The sequence below is a fragment of the Ptiloglossa arizonensis genome, chromosome 1, assembly GCF_051014685.1.
Source record: "Ptiloglossa arizonensis isolate GNS036 chromosome 1, iyPtiAriz1_principal, whole genome shotgun sequence".
In the NCBI taxonomy this organism is placed as follows: domain Eukaryota; kingdom Metazoa; phylum Arthropoda; class Insecta; order Hymenoptera; family Colletidae; genus Ptiloglossa; species Ptiloglossa arizonensis.
Genome location: NC_135048.1, coordinates 19,344,900 through 19,363,251, shown reverse-complemented (window position 1 = coordinate 19,363,251; position 18,352 = coordinate 19,344,900). Strand labels below are relative to the sequence as shown.

Here is an 18,352-nt window from a genome sequence, read left to right as displayed (position 1 = left end):
CTTATCAATTTTCTAAAACAAACTGAAAGAAAAAAAAATTTAAATGAACCATAACTCGAAAGTACAATTCGGTTAAAATTTTCGAAACAATGTTCAAACTAATGGTCACGTTGAAAGTTGTTGAATAGAGATGCAACACGCTTTCCAATGTTCATTTCGAATTCACTTATTCGATAGCTTTCGAGCCGAACTTTAATCGCTGAAAAAGACAACGCGAGTTCAAGCTCGCGTAGAGTTGGTGTTTTTCTACAAACCAGCCTTCGTAGAAAAATTCGAAACTCCGTCCACCGTGTCGATCGTAAGATCTCGATCTTTGCAATTACTCGACGATTCGACCACGCTAACGAGTACCCTAAATAAGTACCGCGGGTCGCAGTTCTATTTGCAGTTCCGTGGGCTGAAAATTTTCGGGAAATCGTGATTACACAAATTTATCGTGGGGGTTACTCGCGCGTAATTTGGAACGTGTCCGACATAATTTATACGGTCGGTGTCGCATTCTTGAAACGTTTGGCCGATCGAAATTCCGATTATACAATAATCGAACCTACCCCCATTCTAGCTTTTTTCAGTGTCCTATAAATAGCTCTTTTCACCGTGACTCAAACGTTCGTCCCCCTCCCGCGCACCCCTCCTCCTCCATCTCTCTTTCTTTCTCTCTTCTCCGTCTTTCTCGTATTTTTCTTCGAATCCTTTTATCCGTCGAAACGTAAATAAAATAGAGATATGATTTTTCCGTCGCGCAGCGATCATAAACACGTCTAAAAAATTCCAAGTCCTCGATCCCGTCGCGGACTCCGCGCCATTGCGATTATTCATTGTGTCTAATTCCATCTTAGAGACGAGACGATCGTCCTTTCGGTATATTTAGTAACGATTTTATTTTAGGGGACTATATTCGATGATACCCGGTGTTGGAAATGTTCAATTGCAGAACGCGTAAACATTCTTTCCGTTTCATCGAAGACGTAGCCTCTCGCCGAAAATTATTCCCGACGCGACCACTTGACTCCATCCCTGGTGGGAGGAGGACCCTCTGGAATATTCCAGATCCGAAGATCGACAGGGAAGAGTTTGATAACGTTCGTGGTTTCCGAGGCTACGGCCACTCGCAGTTTTAGCATCAATGTTCCTAGTACGATTACGGCACCACTGCACACGATGGGGAAATATTAAAAATAGTTCGCGCATGGTATTCGAAATGACCACCACTGACGTTCGCGTAGCTCGCTTATTGCATCAGTTGCTATAAGGTTCCTTGCTGGGATATGCAGCTTCGATTTTGCGATCGGAAGGGGACAACATTTTGAAATCGCGTGACGATACTTTCGATCGGGAATCACCTTCTCCAAATTCGAATAAATTGACGAAATTCATCGAAGACTGAAAATATTCAGTAACGGTCACCTGGGTTAGAGTCTGGGTATAGAACGATCTTCCCCAAATTTGAATAGATACTTTTGACGAAATTCATCAAAGACTGCAAATATTCAGCAATGACCACTCGCGTTGGAGTCTAGGTATGGAACGATCTTCTCCAAATTCGAACAGATACTTTGGACAAAATTCATGAAACTTTTCAAATATTGAGCAATGGTCACCCGCGGTAGAGTCTAGGGTAGATTCCGATACCAACGTAACTAGCCCCTCTCGTAAAGAACGTAAAAGCTACACTTGTATAAAAATGGTTCCAGATCGAGCGTGTCTGACCGCGTTAAAGTTCATGCTCGCGTAGAGTTGGTAGCAGCGTAACGAGTGGCCGCGGACGTCACGGGCATGAAAATTTCAATCGGTATCCGTCAGTCGTGACCCACGCGATGCACTTGTACGTGTTTGTTCGGTCAGGTCTCGAGTACGGTGTAACGATCCTAATTAGACCGGGCCGATGGTGTAAGGTCGGTACACGTTTAATCATCGCGATTATCCGAATATTCCACCGGGCCAAACGAAAATAAAGTAGTTCGAATCACGTCCAATCGAAAATAGTATCATTCGCTATAAATGATATTACCACAGCGTGAATCCATCCCGCGCCGACGCAGTAAACCGATCCCACCTTAACGCCCCGCGGATCGGTTCTCGTTCCCAACTACGGGAGAAAGCCGATTCCACGGGGCTGGGTCCCTCGGGAATTACGAGATCGATTGGCGTTACACTCTCTGGATCGTAAAAGGAGACTGGAGTTCAGCCCCTCCGGCCCTCCTGGAACGGGTTCTAATTTCGTCGATCCACCTCCTACCCCCCTCCCCTGCCCCCCCCCCCCCGCCATCGGCCCGGTTTGTCATGGTAACCCCTCCTTGCTACACACGCGAACGGTTCCCTCCCTCGTCATCGAGATCGGTTATAAATATTTTTCTACGATGAATACCGCTGGAGTGGGGACGATGGCTGATTCTTCGACGTCGACCGCGAAGAGGGATTTTAGGTAGAAAAGTTGAGCCTCTGGTAAACCGGAGACCAGTTGGACCCGCGACCTCGCGCCGACCCCTTCGAAAACAATTTTCCTATCGAACCGTGCCCTCGTTTTTTTTTCTCTCTCTCTATCTATCTCTTTCTCTCTCTCTTCATCTGCATTCCGTTTTACGTGCCCCGCGAACAGTACCGCGCGATAGAGAGAAGAGTCTCTTCGTGCGCTTTTTTTTTTTAAATCTCCACCGTTCGTGCATCGATCGGCGCGAGAAAAGGGGGAAAAAACAGTTCGAAATCGCACGATTGATTCTCGGATCGAACGAAGAATCTCCTCGTACCGGGGGACGACATCCCGGACAATTTCGATCGTATATTCGTCGCGAGTACCGACGACCGGTTTTCTCTTTCGTTTTTTTCTTTTTTTTTCTTCTCCTGTTCGCGTTCGACGATCGATCGTCAAATTGAAACGAAACGATGGGTGACACGTTGACCGAGGACTCGAAACCCGCGGTGAACGGGCAAAAATCGAACGGTGATGTGGAATCGCAATTGCAGGCGCTCGAGGAGAAAGCGAGAAAGGCTCAGGAGGCCTTCGAGAAGGAAGAGAAGCTGCGCAAGGAACTCGAAGAACAGAACACGAAACTAGCCGCGGAAAGAAATGCCTTGCAGCGGCAGCTGGACGGCGAGAAGGGCTCCCTTTCGGAGTACATGGAGAAGTCCCTGAAATTGGCTGCCCAGAAAGCAGATCTCGAGTCACAACTTCAGGTAAGGTTCAGATCGTAAGTCTTTTGGTAGGGTAGTTCGTTAGAGAAAGAAAGAAATTGGAATTCGAAGCGACTCGGCGAGTAGATCGGTAGAAAGAAAAAGAAATTGGAATTCGAAGCGACTCGGTGAGTAGTTTGGTAGAAAAAAAGAAATTGAAATTCGAAGCGACTCAGTGAGTAGTTTGATAGAAAAAAAGAAATTGGAATTCGAAGCGACTAAGTGAGTAGTTTGATAGAAAAAAAGAAATTGAAATTCGAAGCGACTGAGTAGTTTGATAGAAAGAAAAAGAAATTGGAATTCGAAGCGACTCAGTGAGTAGTTTGATAGAAAAAAAGAAATTGAAATTCGAAGCGACTAAGTGAGTAGTTTGATGGAAAAGAAAAGAAATTGGAATTCGAAGCGACTAAGTGAGTAGTTTGATGGAAAAGAAAAGAAATTGGAATTCGAAGCGACTAAGTGAGTAGTTTGATGGAAAAGAAAAGAAATTCGAATTCGAGGCAACTCGGTCGTTCGATGAAAGGTTCGAGGTCCTTTGGAAAAAGGAAATTGAACATTTAAACGGTCGAGTGTCTTCGAAATTCGATTAACGAGAATCAAGTGACAGTATTCACGGTCAATTTTAAGAAACGGTTCGAAAGAAACGATTATCTCATAATTTGGAACTTTCTTTCCGAACGGTTCGCCGAGTTATCGTAAAAGATGATCGTTAACAGTTTTTTGGATAACACGGTGCATCGAACGGTTGCCTTAAACAATGTTCGTACGTTAGAAAGTAGTTCAATTGGCACTGTTCGTTGATAACGAAACCTATCCCAACGATGATGAACGCGTGTCCTCCAAGAATCGTATTATGAATTATACAACCGATAATTATATCTCAGGGTGGAATGACTGAATGTCGAAACAAAAGGGAATTGGGTTATCAATGTCTTCTCAATGATTCGAAATTCCACCGTGGACATTCGTGCGTTACGGCTGCAGTTAATAAAAACAGATTAGAAAGAAAAATATACGGGAAAATACGAAGAAACGAAAGCTTTAAATACCGAAAAGAATAACAGGCGGAGAAACTTCGCTGGATATTTATTTATAATATGAAGCTGCGAATAGCTTTCCCTCGAGATCATTTCCTGCATACCTATCCGAAAATATTTTTCGAAAAACCGTAGAAACATCGCGTTCGATCGAACGGTTAAACATTTTTCATCATTGGTATGGAAAGTAAACTTTCTCTCGAGTATACCCAGAAAATATTAATTAATTTCTAGCAATTCATGGACGAAAAATATCCTGATTTTAATTTATACCTATCATGAATCGTACATTCGGGGATGTTAATTTTTAGAAAAATATGAAGTTTTCCAAAAAAAGAATTTCCAAGCGTTTTCTTCTCGAAGGAGAAACGTACGATCTCTACGAAAGATCAAACGTGTATTAATTTACGCGCTAATTTCTCCAAACAAAAAAAACAAAAAACAAAAAACTCGCGTCTGGAATTTCTAATTAACGAGAGTAGCGTGTTAATTTACTACGCGAAATCTAAAATCCATAGATTACAGAAGTAAAATTAGGAGACGATCGGCTTCCAAACGCGAACGTCCAAGAGAGTTTTTTTTGGGAAAGCTTGAAATTCGAGCACCACCGGTGTCCGATCATAATTTAAATGAATCTGGCTCGGGTTACCGGGAATGATGCACCTGACAAGAGTTGATACATCGTCGTTGCGCAAGAAGCGCAGCCACAAAGTAGCGAGGGCGCATCATTAGTCAGACCCGTGTCTGACTTCACCGCTCGTCGCGCGCTATTTTTCTTCGGCGACGAATCATTCAGCTTTATCGCCATACATATTCGGTCGTTTCCTGCATTCGTTCTAAAATTATAGCAGCCGAGTGTTGTTTTTTCAGTCCTCACAATTTCTTTTTCATTCCGGTCTCTCTTATTATTTCTCCGCCCTGTTTTCGAGACGACGCGCCCGAATCTTTTTATTCCATCGATGTTTAACATTTCCAAAGATTATTTCGGTCACTTTTTTTTTATATAAAATAATAATCGATAGAACCAATATCGGCACGATAGTTAATTTTGATTTTGGATCTTTCTCGATGTATAAAAAATGAATAAAACGTAGTTAAATTGGTTCTTCGTTTAAATATATCGGTAAAAGTCCGAAGCTAAGAAAAACATTCCATTTGGCAATTTTATACAAAAAGTAACTAACTACCGAAGTGAAAAGGATACAGTAACCTGCTGATTGATACAAACGATTGTAAAATGTTCGCATACGGTGAAAAACAGTTCCAATAAGAGGACGAAGTTTTCCAGGAAATAGTAGTATTAAATATTTAGATAAGATGGTAAAGAAATTGGATCTTTATAATCGTTGATACAGAAAGTTACTATTGAGATTAACCTAACTACTCGACAGAGAATTGTATCACAGATTCGATGAAAAGCTTGACAGATCAGAATGCAATCATCGATTTATAAAAAAATGAAAAGGGAGAACAAATCGAAACGGATGAATATCTGTTGTAGAATATTTTCAAAGACGAAGATTATTTCTCTTTCGAAAATTCAATGAAAAACAATTTGTGATATCGATGTAACTTTATCATACGAATTAACGTGTAACCTACCGTGACGGTAACTATTTCTTCGCTGTCACGTTCCGAGTCTCGGGTTTGCGGACAGCTCACGAAGATACATAAGAATTCGTAACGAAAGTGATTCTCGAGAAAGGGGAGTTTGGTTACATCGTGGGGAACCGAGGCTCGTTCCAGAATTCCAGACTATTTTTAACGGGTGCCTTTTAAACCGGCGACCAGCACATATTTTCTGTTGACACCAGTTGGACTGTCGCAGGCTCGTTTCGAGATTGAATTTAGGATCGCTTCGTGCGTCTTTCGAGACCTCTTTGTGCGGACAGGAAATGGCTCATACGCACGACTATCGCGACCATTCTGTCCGTAACGTCGAATTTATGGGGAGAGAATCGCCAAGATCGAGCGATAAATGATATCGAGCAGCCACGTGTCGAAAATTACGAGATCGTCGCGGTTCGATCAAGCGGACGACACTTTTACGAAACGCAACGTTGAAAAGAGAAGCGTAATAAATATCGTGCGAGTAACTCGCGAATATTTAACACCGCAATAACAGTTTAAAACGCGACGATACCGAGTAACAAATTTATTTACATATTTACGTGCTTCTTTCGCTTTCGACCGCGTTGCTCCCAGTCCTCTTCGGACGTACCCAAGCGTACAATCTGCGATAGAAAAATTTTTGTAGCAAGTTTAAAATTTAAATTACAATAATATCCTCACGATTATTAAACGATGAAATTCTTCACTAACCGTATTCTTACACGTTTTATTCCCCGTTGGGAGAACGTTGTTACAATTTAAACCATTTAATAATTCAAATAGCCTGTGACTTTCTACAACCGAGGAGTAACTTTTAGACAATCGTTTACGCATGGAAAAAAATTTTCTCGCTCGATGTTAGAATATTTGAAACTCTGAATCCGGATCGATCGTTACGCGCATCGTTTTTCCAAGGAGCAATACGCGTTCACGTTTTCGATATTTATACCTGTTACTAATGGTACGGAGAGATTAGCGGATCTCTCTGTGAGTCGAGTGCAATTTCAAGACGAGGCCCCTTTTCGTTCAACCGTTCGTTAAGGAACTAAATGAACGACCGTAAAGCCCTATCAATAGCTCCGCGGGTCGATTTTATCGCGAGCCGGTTGAACTCGTACGAGATATTCGCGATAGCAGGAAGTAAATTTGTAATTAACGCGACGCCGCGCGCGGCTCGGCTAGGGAGGAAAGTAGTAGAATAACAGAAAAAATCGTTTAAACTGGCTTAACGCGGTTGTCGGGGAGAGGAAACATTGAACAGCTTTCCCCTACCTTAAAGGAGCCAAATTTAGCCACCGTCGATCCCAGATTCCAGGTTATTAAAAGTGGGCGTGGCTATGCGCTGGAACAGCCGAGAAAACGAAGGAGGTAACAGGTGTAAGATGTATTTATACGTCGGTACACTTATATGCGTCATCGTGGAACTTCTTGACCGTACGTCTTCGTTCGAGAGATCCTCTTCGTCTCGAATCGATTAAAGTACCTCCGTCTAGGGTACTTTCGCTTCGTCTTTTAACTTTACGGAATTATCTCGGTTGCGTTTACCCTACATCGGGTGTTATTGTCGTGGCTGAATCTTCGTAACTCGTGTTCGTACAATTCGTGTTTCATTTAAGAGGATCGTGTCAACATCGGGACGATAAAATCTTGAAAACGGAATCGATGGAAGACAATGACCGTTCGATATCATCGGTAATTTTTTTTGCCATTTTCGTGCACCACTCGAACGACGTCTTTCTTCGTTGCAAAACGATCGTGTGGTCGACGAGACGATCGTGGATAATATTGGTCCGAGTTAGACTTCTGAACTTTATTTAAGAGGATTGTGTCAACATCGGGATGATAAAATCTTGAAAACGGAATCGATGGAAGACAATGACCGTTCGATATCATCGGTAATCTTTTTTTTCCATTTTCGTGCACCACTCGAACGACGTCTTTCTTCGTTGCAAAACAATCGCGTGACAGGAATCTTGAGTAATCTTCCGAAAAGGTCTCGTGAACTTTATCGATATGCGTAAAAAAAGAAAAGGTACGATGATAAAATAATTAATACGAAATAGCCAATATAATAAATAACACGCAACAATGTATTCGATTTAATTTGAAGTTCGTTCAGTTTGATAATGTAGCATTAAATACACCTTGCGACGAATGTTTACTTCCGGCGAGTAAATGAATTTATTCACGTTTCGTTCGAACAATTTTAACTATTCTTTTAGTATTATTTCTACGGCATTTGGTAACTTACACTGTTATTTATACTCTCCAATTGAGATAATTACATTTTCGTGCAATTGCTATTTATACGAAAGTAAAAATAATACGAACAGTTATTTCTAAAGGTGTTAGGTAAACGAATGATGCAATACTTTCCACCAGAGGTCTGTGATTCACCGTAACGGTTAATAAATAATAAGTGATATCATAACGATACGCTATAATACTCGAAAGCTCGCGTTTCTTCGAGCATGAATCATTTTTTTTGCGATTCTAACACGGTGGTTCGCAAATCCTTTAAAAAGTAATATTTATTTAGTATCATCGAACATCAGTGTTGCTGATTTTCCACTTCGTGGTAGACTCCTCGAGATGTTCTTTGACGTTCTTCGCGTCCTTGGATCGAAAGCCACTTCCATGAACTAGCCTTCTTCTTGTAACGAATGATTCAACACCCACGCATCATCTCAGCTTGCCAGATGATTCTACTTGTTTATGTTTACTCAATTCATCCGCATCGTCGTAACGCAATATTTTTAAGCCTGTATAATAATATCGGGACCAAGTGGACTACTTGTTGAATATTTTTGTCGAATATGTTAGATATAAATACATCCAGTTAATCGAGTACGACACTGAATCCTCCATCGAACACGAGTCGCTATTAAATATATATTTCTATCGTCGTAATGCAACGTTGCATTACGTGTACATACTCGAGCAATGGATCTGGAGTAAAGTAACACTCGGATGTATTAAATAATAGTATGCATCGTGCTGTGAAGATCAAAATTAATTTTTACTGCAGCTGAAAATTATTGAATATTGAGAAGCAACGATCAAATTATATAATACGTTCTTATTATTAAATATATTTAATACGATGAGATCGAAAAGTGCCCGTGAGAATGAATCGATACTACTTTCGAACGAAAACATCGAACAGTGGTAGCTAAGAAAATGTTTCACTCTTATCGTAAGGTGAACCAACGCGAGGAAAAATATTGAGAAGCAACGATCAAATTATATAATACATTCTTATTATTAAACATATTTAATACGATCGATTGAAGAGTACCCTTGAGAACGAAGTGCAACGAATCGATACTACTTTCGAACGAAAATATCGAACAGTGGCAGCTAAGAAAATGTTCACTCTTATCGTAAGGTGAACCAACGCGAAGAAAAATACGATAGCATCCATAGAGTATCCGTTAACTTTTATTTTATCTATCACAGGACCTTAACGATAGATTCAAGGAAGAAGAAGACTCAAGAAACAACCTCTTCCAAAATAAGAAGAAACTCGAACAGGAGGTAGCTGGTTTGAAAAAAGACATCGAAGACCTCGAGCTCAATCTCCAGAAGTCAGAGCAAGACAAAGCAACGAAGGATCACCAAATACGCAACTTGAACGACGAGATTGCTCACCAAGACGAATTGATCAACAAATTGAACAAAGAGAAGAAGAACCAGGGTGAGGTTAACCAGAAGACTGGCGAGGAGCTCCAGGCTGCCGAAGACAAGGTCAACCACCTTAACAAAGTCAAAATCAAACTCGAGCATACTCTTGACGAACTTGAGGATTCCCTTGAACGTGAAAAGAAATCACGGTCAGTATATTTTAACGATTACAATTTCAAACATTTTCGACGGTAAAATGAATTTAAAAAGAATTTTTAAAAAATGTTTCTTTATATTCTTATCTTAAAAGAGATAGATACATTTTCCGAGACGAATTCGCTTCGAAGCTGTAACAGAAGAGTTATAATTGGTTCATATTAATGTTTGGTACCGTGCAAACCGGTAAATTTAATAATTTTACATAATTGTTTCCACAGGGCTGACGTAGAGAAGTCCAAGAGGAAGGTTGAGGGTGACTTGAAACTCACACAAGAAGCCGTTGCTGACCTCGAGAGAAACAAGAAGGAACTCGAGCAAACTATCCAACGCAAGGACAAGGAACTCTCGTCCTTAACCGCTAAACTCGAAGACGAACAGTCCTTGGTCGGCAAGTTACAGAAACAGATCAAGGAACTGCAAGCACGTATCGAAGAACTCGAGGAAGAAGTAAGTTTATCGAAAAAGAGAAATGTACTTTCGGTTTTCACAATTGGCTCGAGTGTACATCGAACGTCTACGTCTCTGTTTACAAAAGATCGAAGCTGAGCGTGGTTCTCGCGTGAAAGCTGAGAAACAACGCAGCGACCTTGCACGAGAACTTGAGGAACTTGGCGAACGTCTCGAAGAAGCTGGTGGCGCCACCTCTGCTCAAATCGAGCTCAACAAGAAGAGGGAGGCTGAACTTAGCAAGCTTCGCAGGGACCTCGAGGAAGCCAACATTCAGCACGAAGCTACCCTTGCCAGCTTGCGCAAGAAGCATAACGATGCCGTTGCCGAAATGGGAGAACAAATTGACACACTCAACAAGCTCAAGGCTAGGTGAGACGGTGACATTGACACTTATCGATATTATATCGCATCCACACGAACGGACTAGAACTTCTTCAAGGTGTCCCTATTATCACCGGTCGATTCGAACTTACTTGATAAAGTAAATCGACCGGTTATAAACGGGACAGCCTACTTTACTTTTTCGAGTAAATTCAAATCGACCGGTAATAATTGGGACAGCTTACTTTACTTTTTCGAGTAAATTCAAATCGACCGGTGATAATTGGGACAACTTACTTTACTTTTCCAAGTAAATTCAAATCTACCGATGATATTTGGGACAGCTTACTTTACTTTTTCAAGTAAATTCAAATCGACCGGTGATAATTGGGACAGCTTACTTTACTTTTTCGAGTAAATTCAAATCTACCGGTGATATTTGGGACACCCTTTAATTCTCGACGATTAACGGTAATGATCGATTGAGTTCGAGTGTCTCCAAGTACGAGAAATTATGTTATTAGAGAAAAGAATGTTTCTTTCTGTTCGTGATCGGATTCCTCAGCTTGTAGAAGTACTCGAAAGATACTATACAGGTTAAGATTTAGTCCGAAATATTGATCTCTCGGTGTAGAAGATTTTCTAGAGACTGTAGAAACTATATATATTAGCAACGAAGAAATTTACTTTGCGTTTAACGTAACGATGAACGTTTTCAAAGAATCGAGAACGTAATGCGATGTTTTCAATAGAGCCGAAAAGGGCCGTCATGACATCCACTCCGAGCTGAATAATTCTCGTGCCACGACGGATCAGGTTGCCCGCGAAAAGGTACATTAAAAACAACGAGAATGTCGAGACCCTGTTTATTCGAAATTTGTTTGAAAAATCATCTGTCGTGTCTGTCTTTTCTTCCTGTTTTGTGTTCTCGATCTACTTTCAGAGTTAGCACGGAATCAAAATTCTGTTTTCAAACGCTGTAATTGACCGGAGGGACTACAATTTGTTTTTTCTTTTTCATACTAAACAGCGATTCGTTACTCTTCGTAGATTGTTTTTTGTCCAACCTTCGACGTATCGGAATGAGCACGAAAATGTTCCCCTTGTCTCTGTGATTAATTTTCAGGTTTCCGTCGATATCTTTGAAATATTTCTTCCAGTAATGTATTTCATCGTAACCAAAATGTCGTCTATCTAATTTTATCCTCCCTGGTCACTAATCATTCTCTTCGAATCTGTTTCAATGAAAACCAGGGTTGAGAAAGAGAAGGTGCAATACTTCAGCGAATTGAACGACATGCGCGCGAGCGTAGACCACCTGAGCAACGAGAAGGTAAGACGTCCGTTCGAAAATCCTTCCTAATTCGGCAAACTAACGCAACTAACAGCTTCATCGGGTAGCCGTTGCAGCTGAGAGAGGAAACGAGTTTGAGGAAGATTCCATGAATCTCGTGAATGTTTTCGTACATACCTTGCACCGTTGGAAAGTGTGTCCAGATTGCAAAGCTTGCTCCTCGTGTGTACATTTCTATTTGAAGCTCGAGTTGACGTTTGGACGATATTTAACATCAAAAATTGTTCACCGATCGGTCTATCAGAGTTCGTTCGTCTTTCCATTGGGCACGATCGCATCGTGCTGGTAAATATTCCACGTTCGCCACGAAATCCTTCCGGAAGGATCGTCCAAACGTAAATTCGAAGCTCGAGCGATCGATTCGAGGCGTTCGATTAAATATTTCCAACATTTCGAACAAAGGCCGCCCAAGAGAAGATCGTCAAGCAATTGCAACACCAATTGAACGAGACCCAGGGTAAACTCGAAGAGGTGAACCGCACCCTGAACGACTTCGACGCCGCCAAGAAGAAGCTGTCGATCGAGAACAGCGACCTCCTGCGCCAACTGGAGGAGGCCGAGTCCCAAGTTAGCCAGCTTTCCAAAATCAAGATCTCGCTCACCACGCAACTCGAGGACACGAAACGATTGGCCGACGAGGAAGGAAGGGAACGCGCCACACTGCTTGGCAAATTCCGTAACCTGGAACACGATCTGGACAACATTCGGGAACAAGTCGAGGAAGAGGCGGAGGGCAAGGCTGATCTACAGAGGCAGCTGAGCAAGGCGAACGCGGAGGCCCAATTGTGGCGTACCAAGTACGAGTCCGAGGGCGTTGCAAGAGCGGAAGAACTCGAGGAAGCTAAGAGAAAGTTGCAGGCACGTTTGGCGGAAGCGGAGGAGACCATCGAATCCCTCAACCAGAAGGTCATCGCGCTCGAGAAAACGAAACAGAGATTATCGACGGAGGTCGAGGACCTGCAGATCGAGGTCGACCGTGCAACAGCAATTGCCAACGCTGCCGAGAAGAAACAGAAGGCCTTCGACAAGATTATTGGCGAATGGAAGCTCAAGGTCGACGATCTTGCCGCCGAACTCGACGCCAGCCAAAAGGAATGCCGCAACTACAGCACGGAACTGTTCAGGCTCAGAGGTACGGTACTTCTACTTCTTTCAGCGAAACGTCTCTTTCGAAGTTCAACTCGAGAGGTCGCGTTAACGTTGAACATCGGTTCGTTTAACCCTTTGGACTCGAGAGGAGACCCTCGGTCGCTACCTAGTTCGGTGTACCGATTCCGACCCGGGAAAACGTTCGTGGTTTGTAATTCAAATTGGAATTTAAATATCACGTTTTCGTAAACGTATATATGCCAAGTATGTGAAAATGTTCCGTTCCGGATTAATTTTACGACTCGAAGGATTCTTTCGAAGCGTTGGTTTCTAGTAGCGAAGAATAATCGAGTGCAAAGGGTTTCAATAGAAGGTAGCATGGATTAATACGTTGTTTGCTTTTCGAATGAAGGTGCATACGAGGAAGGCCAGGAACAACTGGAGGCAGTACGCCGCGAAAACAAGAACCTTGCCGACGAAGTCAAAGATCTTCTGGACCAAATCGGCGAGGGTGGACGCAACATCCACGAGATCGAGAAGGCCAGGAAGCGCCTGGAGGCTGAGAAGGATGAACTTCAAGCCGCACTCGAGGAGGCCGAAGCTGCTCTCGAACAAGAAGAGAACAAGGTTCTCCGCAGCCAGCTTGAACTTAGCCAAGTTCGACAGGAGATTGACCGCCGTATCCAGGAGAAAGAGGAAGAATTCGAAAACACCAGAAAGAATCACCAACGTGCTCTCGATTCCATGCAAGCATCCCTCGAAGCAGAAGCCAAGGTCGGTTGAGAACGAACACGTTGAATGGTTGTCTCCTGATTTTCGATGATCGAAAATCGCAATCGTTAAATTTAGTAGCTCGTAAAATTTTTAATTGGACGCGAATGTTGCGTAATTTCCAGGGCAAAGCTGAGGCGCTGCGCATGAAGAAGAAGCTCGAGGCCGACATCAACGAATTGGAAATCGCTCTGGATCACGCGAACAAGGCGAACGCTGAGGCCCAGAAGAACATCAAGAGATACCAACAACAACTGAAGGACGTGCAGACCGCTCTTGAAGAGGAACAACGAGCGCGCGACGAGGCAAGAGAACTCCTTGGAATCTCAGAACGTCGGGCCAACGCACTGCAGAACGAACTCGAAGAAAGCCGCACTCTTCTGGAACAAGCGGATCGCGGACGTCGCCAGGCAGAACAAGAATTGGCCGACTGCCATGAGCAACTCAACGAACTTGGTGCTCAGAATGCCTCTATATCCGCTGCCAAGAGGAAACTCGAAGCTGAACTCCAGACCCTCCACGTGAGTATTACTTTTAGGTCACTTTTAGGCGTGTTGTACGAAACGCAACGATCAACAGGATCGTTCGTTCTTGATTATTCGTTAACGATAGTTTCTAAAAATGTTACTCACGGTAGAAAGTTGACCGAAATATTTTTATTCGAAGGCACGGAATTTGAAGAAAATCAATTGTTTCAGTCTGATCTGGATGAACTTCTGAACGAAGCGAAGAACTCCGAAGAGAAGGCAAAGAAGGCAATGGTCGACGCGGCTAGATTGGCCGACGAACTCCGAGCCGAGCAAGATCACGCTCAAACTCAAGAGAAACTGCGCAAGGCTCTCGAGACTCAAATCAAGGAGCTCCAGGTGCGTCTGGACGAAGCCGAGGCAAACGCCCTCAAAGGTGGCAAGAAGGCTATCCAGAAACTTGAACAACGCGTCCGCGAACTGGAGAACGAATTGGATGGAGAACAAAGGAGACACGCTGATGCTCAGAAGAACCTCCGCAAGTCCGAACGCCGTATCAAGGAGTTGAGCTTCCAGGTACGAGTCGATTTCGCCGATTCTTCGATCGATAAAACCAGATACAATCTATGACAGATTTATAACGCGATTGTTTCGCCGTTCTTCGAATTCGAAACTTCTGGTAACGCGTGAACATTGATTCAAATCTAGTTGTAATCCCAGTTGCAATAATAACTGCGTTAATTTCAGGCGGATGAAGACCGCAAGAACCACGAGCGCATGCAAGATCTTGTCGACAAACTTCAGCAGAAGATTAAGACGTACAAGAGACAGATCGAGGAGGCTGAAGAGATAGCTGCTCTGAATCTTGCCAAATTCCGCAAAGCGCAACAGGAACTTGAAGAAGCAGAGGAGAGGGCGGATCTAGCTGAACAGGCGATCACCAAGTTCCGCACCAAGGGACGTGGAGGAAGTGCCGCGCGCGGACTGAGCCCAGCGGTAAGCTGAATCACTGGACCGTTGTTTCTCGCGAGTACAATACCGATTTCTTTCAATAGCGTTTCTCTTTGTATCGTCGGAAACTTTAGTTCGTTCCGTGTTAGGAAATATATACTTTCAACGCATAACCGTTAGGAAACGAAGGGACTCGTGTAAACAGTAACAGGGACAGAGACCAAACAGAAGGAAACTTCTCCAACTTGATTAATTAGAGACTCTCCGATATAAATATATGTATATTTATACAACGCAAAGGGTTTAGTAACGCAAGTACAAATTTGCAAGTTGTTAGACTCAAGAATCTAATATCGAGGAAACGAAGTATTACGAAGCATTAACCTCTTGATTGATATTGTCGAGATAGAAGACCGATCCTTTGTAGGAATAAGTTTCTCGTTATTAACACCGTACGATAGAAACTCGAGAAAGATATTAAGGAAACGTTAAGTTGCGAAACTTGGTATTTCCGAATTAGCTCGTGAGATGCTGCAAAGAGAGTAAATGGAACGGTAGTTGTTTAACGTGGCGAGGAAAACGATTTACGTATCGTCTTCTCGGAAAACGGATCTCTTCAGGCGTGTCGTGCTACACCCGCGTCCTGTTGCGGTATATCCCCCGGTCAGAAATATTCTACCTGTAGAAAATTCAAAAAACGATAGCAATTCCAAACCCAGTGAGGAAAAATCGTAGCTCGAGTCACAATTTGGGAAACATAGTTCCGCGTACCTCGCGCACAAGAGGTATTGCAATACAGGATCTCTAATTCTCAAATCTCTATGTCCCTGTGTAGCCGCAACAGAAGGCCCGCAAGGCGCCCTCCGCAATGGAGTAAAGAACATCGCGCCGGTCCATGTAAGTTCGTGCTCGTGATCAGAAGCACGTGTGTGTGTAAAAAGACAAACGGAGCACAACAGACAAAAAAAAAAAAACATTATTTTCTATAAACAGAACCGTTGCGAATCCCCCATCCGCCGTTCGTCAATTTCTCATTCTTGAACCTGTGTGACAAGCTGATAACACTTCCGGAGGCACAGCTTGCGAACAAAAAGCTTGGTCCTCGTCATTGATTAACGTTGTGTATCACCTATCCCAAAAGAATTCACGGTAGTTTACAAACAGATCCTTCTGTATAGAATTTAGATCAGTGATTGCTTGACTTAGTGACTAGAGTTAGTCACGTGCACACGTGCACAGATTGTTTTTTTATACGTGTAATTTTTTTTGTTTTCTATTCGAACAGCCCCGACGAGACCACGCGAAACAACAGAGATAACGTTCCTTGTCGACTTTTTTTTTCTTTTTTTTTATTTGTTCGTTTCGATACCTCGTACGTGCCGGATGAGTTTTCCGTTTTGTTTCTTTTCGTGAAATTGAACAAACGAGACGTCTTCGTGGACACACGGAATAGAGGTATTAAGACCCTCGAGTAATTCCTATTGTTGTTTTTCGAGTGTAAGGCCGATCATCTGCGATAAATACGCAAACGGAGCAAGGACACAGAGAACGTGTCACTTTAATACCCAAAAACGTTTTTGTTCTATCTGTGAAGAAACATCACTAGATCCTCATTAGAGATGGGATCGAGAGTATTGTGAGAAACATCAAAATCTTGTGTATCGTGTATTTTCCACGTGCTTCGTGGAAACGGGATCCAACGAGGTATCTTCGAATTCGGAACACTGAACATAATATTTGAAAAAAAGTGTACAGTATTTATTCGTTAAGAGCTCGCGACTTGAAACCGACGCGAGCTCTTAGCGGAGAGGAAACGCAATTTTACGCGGTCGTTGAAACGAGATCTTAACGAACAAATACTGTACCAGTTACGTTTCGTCCGATGTTATAACGCGTATCGTAATACCGTTTCAAGTCGAAACGTCAAGTTAGTCTGTAGTGTACAGATCATCGAACACATGTTCGCTTAAACTTCGAGCGAAACATTGATTTCGACGTATGTCGTGCGATGAAATTCGCGAATACGTATTGAACTTGATCCCATCGCTAAAACATAAACTTGTTTTCTTTAAAAGCTTGCATCGTTTCGAAGCATTCGAAAGTATCGTTCTCAAATACAATGTTCTCGTTAAAATTAGAATCGTTGGAATTGTCGAGATACTTTTTTACCCGGTTTACCGCGGAGAGAGACATCACTCGCAAGCTTTTGAACAAATTCTCACCGGCCCGGTCGTACACAACCGAGGTGAATGAAAATCCAAAAATTAAGAGGCGTTCGTTTATTTTTCAGCCACACCGATCTGCGTTCAAACCCCAATTGGATGGTTCCGCATTCCCGCCACGCTTCGACCTGCAGCCCGATGGTGAACTGTAAAGATCGACGCGACCAACATACCCGTTAGAGACTCGATCGCAATAGCTTGACAAACGAAAGGATTAATCGCAACGAGCGAACTTTCATCGTGTCATCTCGCCAAAATAACTCACCCCATCATATTCACACCTACACACACCGACACACTGACGTACAAAGGTACACTCACGATCTTTACTTTCATCGACACGAGAATGTCCGCGCTTGGTCACTTTGCCAGTTTCGAAATGAGAACACAAAAAAAAAAAGATGAGAAAAGAAATGAAAAGAAAAGAAAAAAAAATTAATAAACGAATAAATAAATAAATAAATAAATAAATACATAAATAAATAAAAGAAGAAGATGAAGCAAAAGAAAAGGAGGGTTTACTCGTTTGAACATTGGGATACATTCAATTGTTTGGGAAGGTATCAGGAGAAACGTGGGGAGGGAAACAATCGTAATCTTCACCACTCGCGCTGACGGTCGAGGAAAGAGAGAGTGAACGAGTGAGAGTGGGAGAGCAAGAGAGAAAGCGAGAGAAAGGAAAGATGCGAGCGGTCGAGATGAGAGGCGATAAGAACCAATAAGAAATTTCAATATTGTACTACGAATACGTGGCAGAATGGAATATACGTGCATACTGGCATACGCGCGTTATCAAGCGGACGAATCAATACTCGTAAATAAGAAAAATATTCACTACAAAAATGAACAAAATAAAGGAACGAGATTACACGTTATGAGAAGACGAGCAACGAACACGAATTTAACGTTAGTCGCGGATTTGCACGGCGGCGCGCATATTATACATGTCATCCAAATGATAATCCTATCCTATAAACTTAATTGTAATTTATAAAGAGAGCCGAAATATGTATTTATTAAAGTAAATAAGCAATAAATAAAGTTAAGAACTAAACGTAATATTTG

At 42.5% G+C, this 18,352-nt stretch overlaps 1 protein-coding gene across 22 annotated transcripts in view; it reads left to right on the top strand.

Moving 5' to 3' along the window:
- Positions 1-18,346, top strand: part of Mhc (myosin heavy chain) — a 52,412-nt gene extending 34,066 nt beyond the window's left edge. For 13 of the 22 annotated variants that reach the window (XM_076306932.1, XM_076306926.1, XM_076306917.1 and 10 more), the window contains exons 16-26: positions 2,965-3,174; positions 9,279-9,652; positions 9,881-10,109; positions 10,198-10,481; positions 11,688-11,766; positions 12,190-12,919; positions 13,289-13,650; positions 13,773-14,168; positions 14,346-14,690; positions 14,862-15,110; positions 17,356-18,346. In XM_076306932.1, coding sequence (XP_076163047.1) covers positions 2,965-3,174; positions 9,279-9,652; positions 9,881-10,109; positions 10,198-10,481; positions 11,688-11,766; positions 12,190-12,919; positions 13,289-13,650; positions 13,773-14,168; positions 14,346-14,690; positions 14,862-15,110; positions 17,356-17,439 — 3,342 coding nt within the window. In that variant the 3' untranslated portion in view covers positions 17,440-18,346. Of the gene's footprint in view, positions 1-2,964; positions 3,175-9,278; positions 9,653-9,880; positions 10,110-10,197; positions 10,482-11,185; positions 11,265-11,687; positions 11,767-12,189; positions 12,920-13,288; positions 13,651-13,772; positions 14,169-14,345; positions 14,691-14,861; positions 15,111-15,900; positions 15,963-17,355 lie in introns of all 22 variants that reach the window. The other 9 variants (XM_076306984.1, XM_076306975.1, XM_076306966.1 and 6 more) reach the window with 2 other exon arrangements.
- Positions 18,347-18,352: the final 6 nt, after the last annotated feature.